This window comes from Triturus cristatus, chromosome 6 (assembly GCF_964204655.1).
Source record: "Triturus cristatus chromosome 6, aTriCri1.1, whole genome shotgun sequence".
NCBI classification, from domain to species: domain Eukaryota; kingdom Metazoa; phylum Chordata; class Amphibia; order Caudata; family Salamandridae; genus Triturus; species Triturus cristatus.
Window position 1 is genome coordinate 452,743,552 of NC_140589.1, and position 18,161 is coordinate 452,761,712.

At 44.9% G+C, this 18,161-nt stretch overlaps 1 protein-coding gene across 1 annotated transcript in view; it reads left to right on the plus strand.

The window, feature by feature from the left end:
- BAG2 (BAG cochaperone 2) overlaps positions 1-18,161 on the plus strand; it is a 59,064-nt gene that overhangs the window by 24,938 nt on the left and 15,965 nt on the right. Inside the window, exon 2 of the mRNA XM_085610888.1 lies at positions 3,750-3,859. Coding sequence (XP_085467014.1) covers positions 3,750-3,859 — 110 coding nt within the window. The remainder of the gene's footprint in view (positions 1-3,749; positions 3,860-18,161) is intronic.

Genomic DNA, 18,161 nt, shown 5'->3' on the forward strand with positions numbered 1-18,161 from the left:
CTGACAAATCCACAACTGCCAAGAACAACTTCCACAGCTGAATGAAGGACAGCTGCCTCAAGCTCAACTCACACAAGATCAAAGTCCTCATCCTGGGCCCCAACCTCTCCGCCTGGGATGGCTCCTAATGGCCCACAGCGCTCGGAACCCTGCCACACCCACAGACCATGCACAAAAGTTCAGCATCATGCTGGACTCCTGGCTCTCCGTGAACTGCCAGTTCAATGGCGCCTCGTGCTCCTGCTTCCAAACGCTCCACCTGCTCCGAAAGATCTTGAAGCGGATTCCCACTGATACAAGGCAACAGTCACCCATGCACTCGTCAGCAGCAGCCTTGACTACGGCAACGCACTCTACGTCGGTACCATGAAAAACTCCAAAAGAAGCTGCAAACCATCCAAAAGGCTTCTGTCATACGCATCCTGAACATCCCTCGCCGCAACCACATCACTGACCACCTGAGAGACCTCCACAGGATACCGGTCAATAAAAGGATCACCTACAAGCTCCTCACGGATGCCTACAAAGCCCTCCACAACGTCAGCCTTAACCACATACCTTAACCACCACCTCTCCTTCCACACCCCGACCAGACATCTCCACTCCGCCCATTAAGCCCTGGCTACCATCTCACTGATCTACAGGATCACCCCTGGAGGAAGATCCTTAGCCTACTTCGCTGCAAGGACCTGAACTCCCTTCCTCTGCATCTCAGGCAATCACCATCTCTGCCTCAATTCAGGAAGGACCTCAAGACTTGGCTCTTCAACTGAACAGCAGACCCCCCCTCCCACACAGCGCCTTGAGATCCTTACAGGTGAGTAGTCATTCTCTACAAAACCCTGATTGATTGAATGCTTGACCGATGGGATCTTATCAACATTTCCCACTTCGGGATACCTGGGATGGCTTGCAGCTGAAGACCTTCCAGGCTTTCCAGGAGGCATTTCACCTTCATAAGACCCAGTTCTACATATATCTGCAGCTTTATCATACAGTGGCAGGGTATCACCCACAGTTGCAGGACCTGTCAGAGTTTAGCCCTCTTGAGACCCGCATCCTGTCAGCACCATTAGGCCGGGGTGGCATATCGCGGGTGTACCGATCTCTGGTCATTCATTCTTTGGAATCCTTTGGAGCCCCTTGTGCTAAATGGGAGGGTTGGGTTGGTACACTGGATGATAACGATTGAAAAGATGCCAGGATGGCTTCACTGGAGTTGGTTATCCCCTGTCGTCTATACCTTATTCAATCGAAATACCTATACGCTTCCTACTTTACCCCACAGCGCCTATGGAGAAGGGGTACACTTACACCTCCGCATGTCCTACGTGCACACATTCTGATAGTGATTTTTTTTTTAAATGTTGTGGTCCTGTCCAATTATTGCAAAGTATTGGTCTTCCATCTTTGCTACTCTAGCTGACATTCTAGAGGGGCCTTTCGATTGTTCCCACCTTATCTAACTGCTGTGCGTTCTGGTGGATGTGAGGGGACTTCGGGGGGGAGCACACACTGGTCGGCATTGGTACTGTGGTGGCTAAGCATGATATTTCTCACCATTGGTGAGGCTCCTCACTATTATGGAATTATGCTCTATGATGGACTGTTGTTCTGAAGTGGAAGAGCCCATCTACAAATCCCGTGGTTGTCCCTGCAAACATGAAAAAATTTGGGGGAGGTGATGGGCATACTACAACATGATCGGCAAATGACATGTTGACGCTCCATGCTTTTACTGTCTGTTGTCACTGTCATAGACATACTATGCTTTGTACTATGTACTGTTTACTACCCTTGTTGCTAAAAAATATAAAGCATTTAAATCTAGTCCTCTTTTAAAGGGCCTCGCATACCATTGGATAACTGGGCCTCAATGTATCCAGCCACCTTGAGGGATGCCCCAAAGAAAAATGGCCTGACTACTGCAAAAATGTATTTGAAAACATCCACATATGGCGCCCTCTCAATATAGCCTGACTAGTGTGGATCAATGTACTTAAAATTAATTTATTACCCAAAACAATGTATCCCAGTGTATCCCTTCAGCGGATATTAAACTCCTTAAAAAAAAAAGCTCTGAGCATCCATTGGGGAGGGGGGGTTGCGAAAAAGCATGTATTTCGAACAATCTTCTCATGCTGCTGAGAGACAAGGGCAGACTGGCCTGCTCTAACCTTCTAGAATATGACTGGGCAGAGCACTTATGCTACATATCAGGAAAGTGAAATGCCCTAGTTCTACATGGATCACACAGTAGCATGCTGACCACTGTAGGATTTAGCATAGCCAGCACCCCAGGACCATCCAAAAACTGCATGTATTGCTACACCCACTAAAATAAAGCTTGAAATCTGGAACCAATTGGCACTTAGAGGAGAATGTACAGCATTTCCCTCTGTCAAAACATCGATAGCTAGAAACTCCAACTTTACACCTGTGGCACCTCCCGCTGCATTCACAGAGTGGGAGCAGGGCGAATACAGAGTTTTTAGTAACCTGTTACAGGGAGGGTGTAAGAAATTGGGTTATTAGTTGAGAGGGATGAGAGCCCCACTCAAGAAATAAAAACAATCCCTGTTGGGGAGAGTCACCAACTTAGTGTGTAAAGTATCTATGCAGCACTCAAACAGTGAAAAAGTGAAAACATCATTCAAGAATAATCCCAAACCAATTTAGAAAAATAGTTACTTTTAATAAGTAGATAAAATGAAATCAAAATGACAGAAAAAACTAAAAGTAGTACCGATTTATTAATTAAAAAAATAATTTTAGGTTAAAATAGCGCCAAAAAGTACAAAAGGCCTCTCACGGTTTTCTGTTTGTGCTGGACTGGGGTGACGTTGCATGTTCAGGCCAACTGCGATGGAGTGCAGGTGGAATACAGGGACCAGGTTCATCCCGCTGAAGAGTTTACCTTCTCGAGTCAAAGTCCATGCGAGGAACTGTAGGTGAAGGTCTGCGTTGGTGGGGGCCGCAAGGAGGTCATTTAGGGCATGAGGAGCCAGTTGCAGACAGTAGCTGTTGTGGCGCAGAGTGCTAGTCATCGCTGGAGGTTTCACAGTGGCAACATACAGAGACTACCACTCGACCCGCATTTATCTCTAAATTAGGCAGACAGTAGTTTGCCATGGTAGCGGAGGTAATGTCCTCCTCCACTCTAATGGATGAAGCATTATCAGCAGCAGACTAAACTGCCCCAGAGTAATGAATATTGCCTTGTGTAATCAGGGCATTACCTGCTCGTCCAGTCAATATATGGTGCGGATGTCCTAAGCACAGAACTTCAACAACAGGCAGGTTGAGAAGGAAACACAAAAAGGGACACCTGGTCGAAATATTGCAGTACCTCATAACACTTAAATACAAAAGAAAAACATCAATTGCCGAGTGAGACAGGCACAAGAGAACCAAAATCAGTAGTCCTCTACCCATCCGCAATGCGTAATGAGGCGGCCAGGTGTCCGCATTGCAAAATGTTCTTGAGGGAAGTATCTCTAGGAATGCAAGTTAATCCCATGTACTAGGGCTAACTTCAGCTATTTCTGTTTCACTCAAACACAATTGGAATTTTGCACTTATAAATACCTGACTTTGCACCATTACCTTCTAGAATCAGTCTCATAGAAATTGAATCTAACTCTTGTTTGTTGTTTTATCACAAATTGGTAACTTGAACTAGTTTTAGTTATAAATGTATGCTACATGAGACATTTTTAATACATGCTTGAATTACATCACTTTCTCAGGGTTGAAGCTTTGCGAGAAGCAGCGTCAGCGATGGAGCAGGAAAAAGAAATGCTGGTAGAGATGATCAACAGCGTGCAAAACTGCCAAGACATGCGTAAAATTAGTGATGGTAAGTGGTTCCTATTGATATTAGTGAAAAACATGTGATTAATTGTTACTTACTTTGGTGCCTGTCCATATTAAGATCTTTGGAAATCCCTCCAAACATTAAATATGAGTTTTATTGAAATATAGTGACATGTGTATTTTTAAAAGTGGTTTTTTGTTTGATGTCATACTTGGACAGAAGTACACTAAATATTCTAGTATTTCTTTTAAATCTTTATTTAAAGATGAGAACAAACGAGTAATTCACATTAATTATTGCATATTATTTGACATCAGTGGCATAGAAATGAGTGGCCATACAAAACATGTCCACAATTTTCGAGGGTCTGCGAGCTGGAAAAAGGCAGTATTAACACTTGCATGTAGGAGCTACTCTGAAGCAGACCCATTCTAGGAAGAAGGTGCCTCTCATCAAACACTCCTGCTTTCCCAGCACATCCAGACCAGCCACACCTGCAACGCACAGAGCCTTCTGTGTGTACTTCAGTGTTTAACTAGGACAATCGGATTCCACCTCCCTCTCGGCTTTCATTGTTTCCAGATCTGCGGTGAGCAGGTTAATAATTTCCACCCACCATCTGATGTCATCTAGCGCTTGTGTGAAATCTATTGTTAATACATATCTTTAAAAGGGCTTACATCCCACCCCCTTGCTTTTCATTGGTTCCTGTGCTTATCACCTACTTTTCCTCCATTTCTATTGGCTATAGCATGCTGTTTCCTGTTCTTTCTCGTGCTTGCTCTTATCAGTTTTCCGAGGCCCAATTACTGTTTAAATCCGTTTTTGAAGCTGAACTCTGCACCAGGCCTGCCTGCATATCCGACAGTTCTCAACGCGGCCTCCCTCTCATACAAACTGCATGTGCCTAGTCAGTTTTATGCCGGCTTTTTAGGTCTTGCATAGACAGCGCATGCGCTGTCGCAAGACCTTTAGTAAATACAATATGTAGGGTAATTTCTCCTGTCGCTTGCCATTGGTTGATTCTGGCATTGGTCTTCTTATCTGGCTTTTGATCGAATACCTCACTTCTGTTTTGCCTCCGTTTTGCAGGAAGCAGCACCGACCAACTACAGTGTAGTTCCCCTGCTGGCTGTTATCTATTCGTTTAGGAACTACTTGTTTCACTTTGCCACCACGACACCTAGCATAGCGTTGGTTATTTAGCCTTCAAAAGCTATTTATAATGTCCCGTCGTGCTGGGCGCCAGCAAAGTCCCCCAGGCTGCATCCTGTTTGTCCCACGATCTACGTGAACATTTCTCCTCATATCAGTATTTCTGTTTTGGTTATGTAGCCTCCAAACTCTATAATGTCCCCATTGCGTTGTCGTGCTTCATGCGTGCAGTCACCCAAGCCGCATACTGTTCCTCGCACGCTCTATGGTGAACGTGGAGGTTTTTCTTCATATCAGTCCTATTGAAAACGGCTCTCGCATCTGGTCTGAGAGAAGGTCTTTTTTTATGTATTTATTTTTTCCTGTTTTTCCATCTTGTGCGCCTCTGCCCCCCACTCCCCTTTGGGACCAGACACCCCCTCCCTGCGTCAAGTGAGAGCCACCATCAAATCGCTCCTGATGGGCACGCGCAGGTTGGGACTGAGGCGGGTGAGTCGGGGTAGCTTTACTGCCACGGCAGCTTCTCCCAAAACTGAATTTGTGTCCCATTTAAGCCCCGGTAATTATTTCGTGACACCCGGTCCTCATTCATAGTCATTTGGACAACTGTATTTTCTGTCCATGCGGATTATTCCGTAGATTGAAATTGGCCTGCGCTGTCGGACAGAGACACTTGCAGAGAGGTAATTAAGTCTGAGATAAAACGAAATAAGACAGTTTTATTATCTGACAGAGGAGAGGCAGTGGCGGTGCTTGTTACGTGTGTTTAATGTACTATTGTGAGACAGCTTGAGGTTTGGGTGGCTCTCCAATGTAACGTGAGGGTCCATTTGTTTAGCAGCAGGGTCAGGTTTGCCAATCGTGCTCGCACTTTGTGATTTTTCTCTAACTTGTACATTCCTATGTACAAGGGTACGGGGACAGAAGTTAAAAAAGTGGAACTGTCCTGGGAAATCTTGCACGTCTGGTCACTCTGCCCCGCCCCCATATTCCACCTTATCCTGCTTCCATTTTCTCAGTATTCTCTACAAGAGCATCCTTGGTCATTCTCAACCTACCTTTCTTTACTAATGCATGTCCCTCTGCCTACTCTGAATCTTTGTTCAAAATCTAAGTTTGACTTTCTTGTACCTCACCTTCTCTGTGCACATCCTCCGACCTCCTCTTTCTCTCTTCTTGCTGCTAGGATTTGAAGCTCTCTTTACTTTTCGTTCCAGCTGCCCTTTTATTGTCTTCTGTTTGTTCTGCTCTGAACAAGAACATTGAATGGATTTATGAACAGGTACATTTTAAATCAATCCGAGTGAAGTAATATTTTGTATCCTAGAGCAATCCCTATATGTTTAAAGACACCTTTTTTTAGGTGTATGTATCATTTTGACACCGCCACTAGGTGGCACTCTAAGATGGTAGCTTATCCTTCATGGCTCTGAAACTTTCTTCACAATTTTAGGTCTGGCATTAGCCAAGAACATTTGGTTTTGATGAAAATATATTTATTTTATTCTTCCTTATATGGGCTTTCAGTCAACTTTATTCCTGCATTGTGTTAGGGTGTCATTTACATTTCAGTTCTGCCCACCATAGCATACAACATGGGGCACTGGGCCAGCCCACTTTAGCTATTGGGTTAGCTCTCTATGACTCACAGTATTCTGCTCTTGCACAATGTGCATTTTCACACAAAAAGTAGCCCCATTGCAGTGTTTTACAAAAAACATTCAAACCCGTTAGCAAAGCCAAAAGTTCGCAGTCACCCGACAGATCTATTTGCCATGCCAATGCTTGTTGACCTTTGCATCAGGATACCATTATGTTTTGTCACGATTCAAACTAGTCAATGTCAGAAAAGGTGTACATTCAGCTAGATTGGTCCAGCTGATCTCATCGATTCACCCTACTTATCTTTATCTTAACACAGACATCCACAGCTCTGGGAAGCACCTACTTTATAAACACCAGCCATGCCAGAGCTGAGATATTCCCATTACCCACCCTACAAATCAAAGCAAGCTATGCTGGTCAGACCGGGCAACGTGTGTGCGCATGGATGATGACATTTGAAAGATAATTCCTTGGGCGTGATGTAAACTTGTAACCCAAGTTGCGCAATGAACTGCTGTGACGGTCATCAGGTCTGTCCTAAAACCAGCTTTAGCTGTTTAGCCGGCCCCATGTTTTGCAGAAAATTCTCACTAAAAATAATGTATGCATACATACATACCGAGGCTTTTGATTAGCCCTCTTCATTCATTGGCCTGTTCAAGTGTCCTGCACCTTTTGCTTCCACCCATGGGTCAATGGATCAGCTCACTTGACTCTCTTGCACGATTAGCGATAACATTTTACTAGATCACATTTGTACAGCTGCCTAAAATAGAGTGCACTTCAGTGCCAGAGCTGGTGTGCCTGGGCTACTGGTCCACTCTTTTATTTCACTACCATCGTATTCAGACCCATAGTGAGCTTGGTGAGTAATAAAGAACTGCATGCAAACTGGACAGCAGAAATTTTGTTTGCAACCATACTCTTTCTTACCCAACCTTTTTATTATTGAAAGGTTGCAAATAAGCGTTCCTTACCGTAATAATAAACACTTATAAGTACGTGATACAGAAGTGGTTATTAGTAGTAATCACTCACCTGGACAGATACATCTGACATTCTCACAGTGCATGCATATCACTTTTATATTAAGCTTGGTAATGTAAAAAACAATAAAAACCTGGTTGAAAATCATAGTTTTTTGAGCACTTGTGAAGTGATAAGTTGAGTGTCATTTCTCCACAATGTCATTGGCATCAAGGAGTTAAGTTCTAGCTAGCTCCCAGCCAGGATGAGACTTGAATAAAGGTGGTGCTGATGGCCCTTTAATTGGGGAATTTATGTTGGGCCCCGGTGGAAGTGAAAATAAAAGCCCACCCTCAGACCCTGCAAGCTCTGAACACGAAGCATGCTAAGTGCAGGTGCCAGTGAATGTGCTATCTGTCTACAAATTGCAGAAAGACACATTCAGCACATTTAGGTAGTCAGATCCTAGATCCAGCACAAAGAATATCGGGGCATATCAGCAACACCCGGCGATAATTATCGCTCAGCGCACTTAGCGCTTGGATAATTATCGCCGGCTAGCGTGGATTTTTATCGCTGAGATAGCGTGCTATTAGCAACGCTTATCTCAATAGCGATAAAAATCTACACGCTAACAGGCTAACGTGAGATTATCGCTGGAAACCCAGCGATAATCACATGTTACCTTGTTGATAGGGACAGGCAAACTTAGCCATGATATCCTCCTTCCATAAGATATCATGGCTAAGTCTGAAAATTAGCAGACGTAAAAAAGCAGCGTTAACCGCGGTTAGCGCTGCTTTTTTGTCTCTAACAGGGTTAGCGACATTCTTGATAATAGGAGAAATGTCGCTTAGCGACATTTCTCCTATTATTTTACTCTGGAACGCCCCCTTTGCATCTCATTAGAGATGCAAGGGGAAGCGTAGAGTAAAAGGGTGCTAACATGCAAATTTGAGTGTTAGCACCCTGTTGTTGATAGGGCGCTAGTTTTATCTCTGCTTTTTTGGCTTTTAAAGCCAAAAAAGCAGAGATAAAGCCCTTGTTGATATGCCCCGTAGTCCCTTATCCTGCGCTGTGTGTTCGAAATACAGGAACCCATAGAGAACAAGCATTGGCAAAGCCAATAGGTCTCGCCTATGGGCGACCTATTGGCTTTGGCAATTGGTGTGGTGATTAACAAAGGATTGGGTGGGGGTGGTGAACGGGAGAGCGGGTGGGGGTGGTGAACGGGAGAGCAGGTGGGGGTGGTTAACAGGACTGATAAAAAAAGAATTATGACGCAACCAGCTCTGGCTGCTTCATAGCGCTTTTTATGTCGAGCCCAGCAGCAAGAATACAACAAACGTGCAGTTTACACTTCAGCAGGAAGTATTTCACCGCCTACTTGTATATTTTGTTACTGGCATCATTCTTTTCAATTATATCACCACAACTGTAGCAGCAGTAGACTGCCTGTGCCGCCCCCTGAAGAGCCTGGCTCTGGGGGCCGAACCTGCTACCATTGCGAGTGATGCCCATACAGTGAGTCCGACTCTCGCTGACCAGGAAAAAGAGCATAGGTGTCTGCAATGAGTCCACCTCTATTGCAGCTTAGAGTCCACTGAAGCTGAGGCAAAATGTGATTTGCCCAGCAGTTAGTTAGTAAGTGGGCAGTTGGCAGTGGTTGATGAGGGTAATAACCAAAATGCTACATGATGAAACATTCAAATGAATGTGTCCTTGTGTCATATAACTGGTGCTCGTGGAAAGCGCTCAAGTACCTTCAGGTGGAGGTCGCGCTATACAAAAACAACCCCCCAAAAAATATTTCAGAGGTACTCATGAAGTTGGTGGAGATTAGGATTCCCCTCGTTAAAGTTCGGAGGCGCAGCAAAGGCCATCAAAACAAGTTAGTATGAAGTAAGGCGCGCCCTCTCTCATCCTGCAGCTTTGCGGATGGGGATGTCTTCCTACACTTGTTTAATATAAAATATACATGCAGCTTGTGGATCCCAGGTGAACTTGACTGCTGATAACGCTTCCCTGTAACTAATACTGTCATGCTCACCACTGGAGGTGGATTCAGCATGCTGTTGAAATACCACACCGTATTACCCTATGTTTACTTTCTCTTTCTTAGCCCCACTTTACTTTAACCGATCTGTGCCAGGTCTTTTGGATCCTCTTCTAAAGCACTCCTCCTTCCCCCTCTTTGTGAGCAGATACCTTTCCGGCTGCTGTCTTTTCTCTTGAGGTGATTGCACACCAGATATTGCTACAACGCATGCAATCCCATGCTTTTTAGGAATGGTTCTTTTTCCAGGGTGCACATTAAATATTATATCCTTTTTACAATGTTCTAAGCATCCACAGGCTGATCAGGGCCGGCCTCATGAGATTTTCTGACTTTAAATCTCTCTCGTCACTTGAATTTTATTTTCACCCCTGACCTGATCAAAAACTATTCCAGTCTTAGGCTAACATGTGATTCCAAGGATGAAACTAGTGGCCCTTATCACCATACTCTTTTGTCTGGCACTATTTACTATCCTTGGTAACTTTAAGAGGTGCTTGGTGCAAAAAGCTTTTACCATTGTATTATGAAAGCAGGATCATGGAGGTGGTAATATGTGTCAATAATTTTTGTGCTTATTTGTTGATGCGGATCATTGTGCTCTTTTGTTTTGTTTTTGGTGCTGTTGTGGGTTTGTGTTGCATTACTGCGATGGGCTGTTGTGATTATGTTTTTGCATTTTGGTTTCACTGTGCTCTTTGGTGATGACATCTTATCTGGTAATTGTGGTGTTTTGCTTTGTGTGTGTTATTGTGTCACGCTGTTATTTACTTTAATTATGTTGCTACACTTCGGTGTCTTATGAAGTATTTTCAATATATTGACTTTCTCAGTAAACAAGTCAGAACACTTTTACGGAGTTTCTTTAACTTATATTGCACAACTGCTCACCAAGCTACAACTTAGAAGAAGAAGTTATTATTAATCACATAGGCGAAACCTAATGCATTTACCAATGCTTGTTAGAATTCCTAACCTCTCCCAGGTACCTCTCCTCTGCCAACACTCACTCAGTCATGTCTTTCAAACAAGCTTGGTGCAAGAGCACCCTTGCCGAGATCCAATGAATCGCTGTGCGTGTTTTCCCCAATAGCAGCCTCAAGACTGAAAACTTTAATGGCGTCTTTGGCTTCGGCAGGATTCCTAAGAGACGCTGTTTTACTGCAGGAAAAAGGTTCACACGTGTCACCCCCGTAAGGGTCGCAACAATCTCATCCCAGTAGTCCCACACCACTGCACTCCCAAAACATGTGCAAAAATATGGCGCTATCTTCAGGCATTTTCGGCAGGCTAGGCATCTTTGTGGAAATATTTTATGTAGCTTCATCGTGGTCAGGTAAGTTCGACTAAGTATATTAAAGTGTGATATTCTGAACCTCGGATTGATGGTGATCATTTGAACTAATGAACAGGCGGCCGTCCACTCCTTATCTAAAAATGGCTCCTCCAGATCCTCCTCCCACTTTGATTGAACAGTCTTTCAGGGCATTATAGAGTCTAAATATCAGGTGGTGACCAGTGACCACACCTCCCATCACTCCCTCACCCATCCTCCCACCCCCAGCATCGTCTCTACGGCAACCGATGCCTGAGATGTATTTGGGAACTGAGTTTCAAGCATATTTAGTTGGATGTTTAGATATTGATTTCACAAAATCAAGTGTTTTTAACTTCCTGCTTGCCCAGATGAATTGATGGAGAAAGGCTAAATTATTAGCCTGAAAGTGGCAGAGAAGTCCATAGTGTCTGAGCCCGGGTGGCAGGAAGTAGAATACTTCGGGCTCAAGAGAGTTGCCATTTGTTGAGCAGCTTGGCACTAATGTCTTAATCTGACTTAAGTTTAGTTTCTGCAGGGGCTGTTGCTCTTGGACACTTCTGAGCAGCAGTGATCCTTGGATGAATGTCTTGAAGATGCAGAATGGAAAGTCTTATAAAGTAGGCCCCACCAGCGCCCAGAAGGAGATTCTTTTTGGAGACAATGTTGTAAAATGTTTGATTCCTTGCCACAGGTAGTGCCTTACAACCTATTAACAGAAATTCCGCTTGGGAAGGACACTGGTACACCAGGTAGACAACAACTTTATTTTTTAAAGCCTTACTGTAGCATCATTCTAAAAAATATTTTGAACAATACATCACATAATGTAATTACATTATGTAATATGCATATGCAAATGTATGTTTAAGCATGTCAGAAAGTGACACATAGTGATCCCAAATTGTCAGGTTATCTACGATTTTTTGTTTAATGATACAATCTAATTGAAGGCAAACGTGTCTTTCAGCATTTCCTAAACACATTTTACTCTATCCCAAACATTTCCCAACCTTAGTCTGAAGGACACTAATCCACTTAGCTTGAGTCTTAGCGAACCATTAAGTTGGCACTCCCACAGAAAAAAGGGTGGTAATTCAATATGCGTTGGGGAAGTAAAACAAACAGTATCGCTAACACTCATGGGATCTGTACTCCAGCTTGCTTTGACTGTGATGTTGTACACCTGATCTTCCTACAGTCATATCCGTGAAAGTGTGAGTTATCTGAGACATAGTGTACTGGTATAATTATTTAGGCTTTAAGCCATCAGTCGATGTTCTTGACGCATACAAATCCTTCGGATATTTTCTCTACGGATTATCCCTAGCGTCTTAACTTGCATGACATTTAAAACCAGAAATAATTTTTCCCATTCAAACAGGATCTTGTAGCTGGCAATCTGTGTCCACCGTTTCTCAGTTAATATATTACTGCACGTTTTAAAACACATTTTGTACGGCAATATGCATTACCAATTTGCCTCTCAGTGGCATTGCAAGAGTTCCCAAGGCACCAATGCATGCAACCAAAATGGGCTTTCTGTCCTCCAGTAGGGTAAGAACAATTGGGGTCCACTAGCCCCGCCACACACGCAGCCCCTTTGCAATTCCATCTGCTGCACTAATGGCAGCTACGCCCATTTGTTCTCTCTTCATTTGATTTATCTTGAAGACGGATAGTTGTTTTACTACAACAACATTTAATGCATACTTTTTTTAAACTCATGCGCTGAGTTTGTTCCATAAATATTGGGCACTATCTCTCTCAGTGACATCATGCACCGAGCCGAAATAGTGCTAGATTGGGTTACAGGGACTGGTATTTCGATTGAAACATGTTTATTTATTTTACAAATAATGCTTATAAATAATGCTTCTGTTACAAGGAAAGTTTGCTTGCTAGCAGCGGTATCGTAGCCTGGACATCATGACCTATTGGTAGATCTGGTGGCTACTAATATATGCAGCTTTAGACTCAAAGCCATACTAGTTCACCCTCGGGAATGCCTGAAATTCTCTTTCGCCCTCACCCTTTCCATGGCATCTTGCGAAGTAGAAGGGAATGCTGGCAAAGCATCGGCTGTCAGTGATGTAGCATCAGTGACCTCCAGATCTAAATTTACAGTGAGCCAAATATAGCATTCCCAGTTCAACCTCGACTTTAGCATCATGAAATGCTGAATGGCGTGCTGATCTTATGTGTACCACACCCCACCTTAGGAGGTTGTTAGCATTGATAATGCAAGTGAGTGATGATTTAGTAATTGTGCGGGTGTTTTCTGCTTGTGGCTGTTCTATAAAATGTATTGCTGGAAGCGGCTGTCTGAGCCAAATCAATACAAATATTTCCCCCTGGACTTATTATTAAATTCCGATCTTTCGTTATGTGGATACTTAACTATCAACCCAAGAACAACCAATGCAGCTTTGATAACAAAATCTACCAATTATGCACCACCCACAACATTCAGAATCTCACACATTTTTAATAAAATGCATATAGAAGACTAGTAACATTTACTCATATGGTTCGTTCATCATTAATTAAGCTAAATACATTAAATAAAAATATATAATCCCAAAAACATAAAACAACTGTATACAGTCAAGATACTAAAAATGTTATTGTGTCAACACAGCGTTTCAGTGGCTTGTTGACCTTTACTCCACCTTCTTCAGGACCAGTAACTAGTTAAAATTGAGAAAAAACATAAAATGTATCTTCATAAGAGTCATCATTAACAAATACCTAAACATATATGGTTAAGCATGCACTGTTGTTCTTATTTTTACTGTTTTGTAAATACCACATAATAAAACAGTAAACATAATTATCAACATAGTATACAAATCAATACTCTGTCAATTTCTATAATCTTTAGAGCCTACCCATTTTACATCTAATTCTTATATGTATAATTTCCAAGGATATGCTTATATTGCGCATGTAAAACATCAGCAAAAATAAATGAAGTTATTCCATGCCACATCTTTTTTTTTTTAAAGTTCTTTTTATTGAAAAGAAAGGCATGTTACAGAATTGAGGCAATAATAGGCAAATTATCATCATTAGGTACACGGTGAATGGTTCCCTGGAATACACTTGTTACAGCACAGTTGCACAATATTCATCGTACAGTCTCAAATCCCACCAATAATGTCTTCTCTAATCCTTGGCGGTTCTCACATCTCCCCCCTGTAGACATGCCGCTGCCCCCAGATTTGCGTCCATTTATTCAGGCTTCATATATGGATTTTTCCGTCACCATACATCAATCCATATCGTTGGCCCAGTCTGCTGTTTTCGGGGGAGCCTGAGCTCTCCACAACCGTGCAATATTCCTTTTAGCAACCATAAGCCCCAGCTTGACTCATATTCGCTCTTTGGAGTTCAGGTCTGTAGGATCCCAGATGTTCAGCAATGCCAACTTAATCTTACAGTGGATCTGTTGCCCCAGTGCCTCTTCCATTTGTCACACCACCCAGTCCCAGACCTTCAGATCACTGCGCATTCCCAAAGAGTGTGGATAAAGGTGCCCTCCTGCCCACATTGTTGCACATAGTTATCGTCCAGAGTGTAGCCCATGCGAACCATCAAAGGCCCTGACAGGTAGAATCCGTGAAGAAGTTTTAACTGGATCAGGCGGAGTCGAGAGGAAATGGCCACCTCACGAGGGGAGGCCACCGCCGCTCGCCACTCCTCATCATCTAGACCTGCGACATCATGATCCCATCTGACTCTCACGCGGGTCAGGGGATCCGCCATATTATTGACGAGTTTTTTTATAGATGAGGGAGATGGCTTTTTCGGGTAGGTCGCCGTCCAGATCCGGTCTTCAAGTGGGGAGGATTCAGGGAGAGAGCCACCCTTGGGGAGAACTGCGAGCAGGGCATGCCTAATTTGGACGGGGCTAGTTCGTACTCATGCTGCAATCGGAGAAAGGGGACAACCTTGCCCAGCTTCCATAGATCCCCCACCTTAGAAATACCTATAAGGTCCCATCTGTCAAATCCCTTCGAACGGATCAGCCTACCCAGTTGTTCACAGTGCCAAAGTGGTGTGACCTGTGTACGTTTACCCTCCCAGCCCAGACTTCAGTTGGCCACCTTCCATACATGCACTGCATGCCCGGTCGGGACAGTTAAGGCTGGCCTCAAAGGTCATGCATATAATGCTCCCTCGAAATCGCCCCCTGGGAGGAGCCACCTATCGATCCGAAAGGCCGGGTTGTCCTGCGATCTATATATGCATTGGTTAATTGCTGCGAGTTGTGAGGCCCAATAGTACTTCTTAATATCCGGGAGCCCAATACCCCCATCAAACCATCCCAGCGTAATTTTGTGTGTTACCTTCCCACAGCAGATCACGAACGATGCAGTCGAGTTCCTTAAAGTACAACATGGCAACTGGTAGTGGGGCATTCTGCAGAACATACAGAAGTCTAGGAAGGGACGTCATCTTGAATAGGGCCGCGCGCCCCAAAAGAGTCAATGGGAGCGACTTCCAGTGTTGAACGTCCGATTTGAGACGTACCAGAGGTGGCTGGAGATTGTTGTTGTGAAAACTAGACAGCTCTTTAGTGACCCAGATCCCCAGGTACTTGAAACCGTCAGCTGCTACGGCTAATTGGCAACTCCGAGGGAGCACGGGCCGTTCGCCATAGAGGACGTAGAGCACTAATTTAGACCAGTTTATCGTATATCCTGCAAACCTACCAAACACTTTGAATATATCCAAGACCACATTTAAGGATGCCGCCGGTGAGGCCATGTAAAGCAAGATATCATCCGCATAGAGTGAGATGCGGTCCTCCCAGCCCGATGTCCACTTAAGGCCTCTAATGGCGGGGTCTTGTCGGACCCACGTTGCCAAGAGCTCAAGGGCCAAAGCAAAGAGAAGCGGCGACAGGGGGCAGCCCTGTCTGGTGCCCCTGCCGAGAACAAAAACGGGGGATTTCCTATAGTTGACGATTACTTGGGCAAGTAGTTGGTGATACAGAAGCCGCACTCAATTAATAAATTCGGGCCCAAACCCAATTTACGGAGTACGGTGAACATCTAGGGCTATTCGATGGTGTTGAATGCCGATGCCGCATCCAGAGATACCACAACAGCGTCTTCCTTGATTGCGTCAACCCTGCCCATCACTCCGTGGAGCCTGCGCAAGTTGAGGGAGGTGTTTCTTGCAGGCATAAACCCTGACTGGTCCGGATGGACCAGGCGAGTCAGGACTCTGAGCAAGCGAGTGGCAAGAACCTTTGGCAGAATTTTCGCTTCGCAGTTAAGCAATGAAATGGGCCTATAGGATGAACATTTGTTGGCTGGTTTGCCCGCCTTATGAATGACAACACTATTGGCCAGTCTTTGATCCTCAGGAAGGATACCCCCTTTTTTACTTTCTCGGTACATTTCGGTGATAAAGGGTGCAGTCTTGCTCTCCGTGAGCTTGAACAATTTTTTGGGGATACCGTTGTGGCCCGACACTTTCCCTCCACACAGGTCATGTATAGCCTTATCGACCTCAGCTCCCCTAATGTCGAGATCGGAGCACTCCTCCTCAGTAAGGGATGGCATCGAAATATCATGTAGGAAAGAGGAAGCCTCCTCATCCGTATGCGCCGTATGAGACGCATAAAGCAACTGGTAATACTGGCCAAAAGCGTCCGCTATATCTTGCGGTGCTGTAAGGCGGGATTATGAGTCTGTTTCAATCTCAAATATCATGCACTGGGCCCTGTCCCTGCGATCTAGCCAGGCCAGTAACTTGCCTGCTTTATCGCCTACGTCGTAGATTCTGCTGAGCGTGGCCCTGTAGTGTGTCTTAGCGGCCTCCATAGCTAGATCAGAGAATTCCTTAATTTTTATGCGCAACTTCTGACGCACCTCCACTGAGTCCTGCGTCCGGACTGACTTTTCTAAATCTAAGATTTCCTCTTCCAAACACGCTGTATCAGCCCCCCTTTCCCTACGCTGTCCAGCAATCTGGGCCAAAACCATCACCCGTATAACAGTCTTGTAGACCTCCCAGAGTACATTCGTCGAGTCGACCGATCCGTCATTTCCCTGAAAGTAAAGATCCGACTCACTCAGGACCTTGTCCCTGATGGGGGGAATCGTAAGGTGCCAGGACTTGATCGGCACCACACGGCCAGCCATGGGCTCGCCCACCTCTAGACAACACTGTATGGGCGAATGATCAGAGATCCCCCTGGCCAGATGTTGCATGTCCCTGATCGTGTGGAGTTGGTCCGCTAGCGTCAGCACATAATCTATGCGGGACATACTATGATGAGGCCCAGAAAGATAAGTGTATTGGAGCTTAGTCGGATGCAAGTTCCTCCAGCTATCCACCAGGCCCATCGCGCCCAGAAAGCTAGGAATCCACCTACGGGAAGACGGCAGGGCACGCTGGGGCCACCGATCGAGGGAGTCAGAGACTATAGAGTTAAAATCGCCCCCGATCAGCAATCTACTGTCTGGCAAGCTGAGAAGGAGTTCTCTGAGATCAATGAAGGCTTGAGTGTGCAGACAGGGTGGCACATAGACCAAGACATGGTTCAGATTGCGGCCCTCCCAGATCCCAGAAAGGGCAACAAACCTATACAGGGTGTCAGTGCGGACCAAATCAATAGTCGGGGGAACAATTTCCGGACTAGTATACCCACACCCCGAGACCCAGAGCCAAAAGCTGAATGGGCTGCTAGTTGGAAACCCCATCGCGACAAGGCCCTGCAGGCATTCCCAAGTAGGTGGGTCTCCTGTAGAAGAACAACATCAGGAGAGTGTCTCTTTAAAAACTGGAGACCCACCCCCTCTTGATCTTGTCACCCTACCCGTTAACATTCCAAGACAGTAAATTAAGCTCATGTCTAGTCATCGTGCCCATTATTCCGTCTCAGGGGTAAATGTACTTCCTGAGAGGACCACTCAGGAGGGCCCCCGGGGGGAGACATTCCCGAACACCATGGTTGTAGCACCCAGGAAAACACCAAGAACATGGAACCAGCACTCGTCGTTGCCTGAGGCCAGTCAGATATGTCATGCCTGAACAACAAAAGAACAACAATACAAATGAAAACAATCTCCCCCACACCCCCACAATCCCGAAAAACTGCCACTGGATCCTCCCTACCTGCCTCCCTGCTTGGAGGTGTCAAAACCTCCCACCCACCCAAACTAGTAGAGTGCCTATCGCCCACCCCCTCAAAAACCTGTGGGTGCGTATGACCATCCGAGCACCCGCCA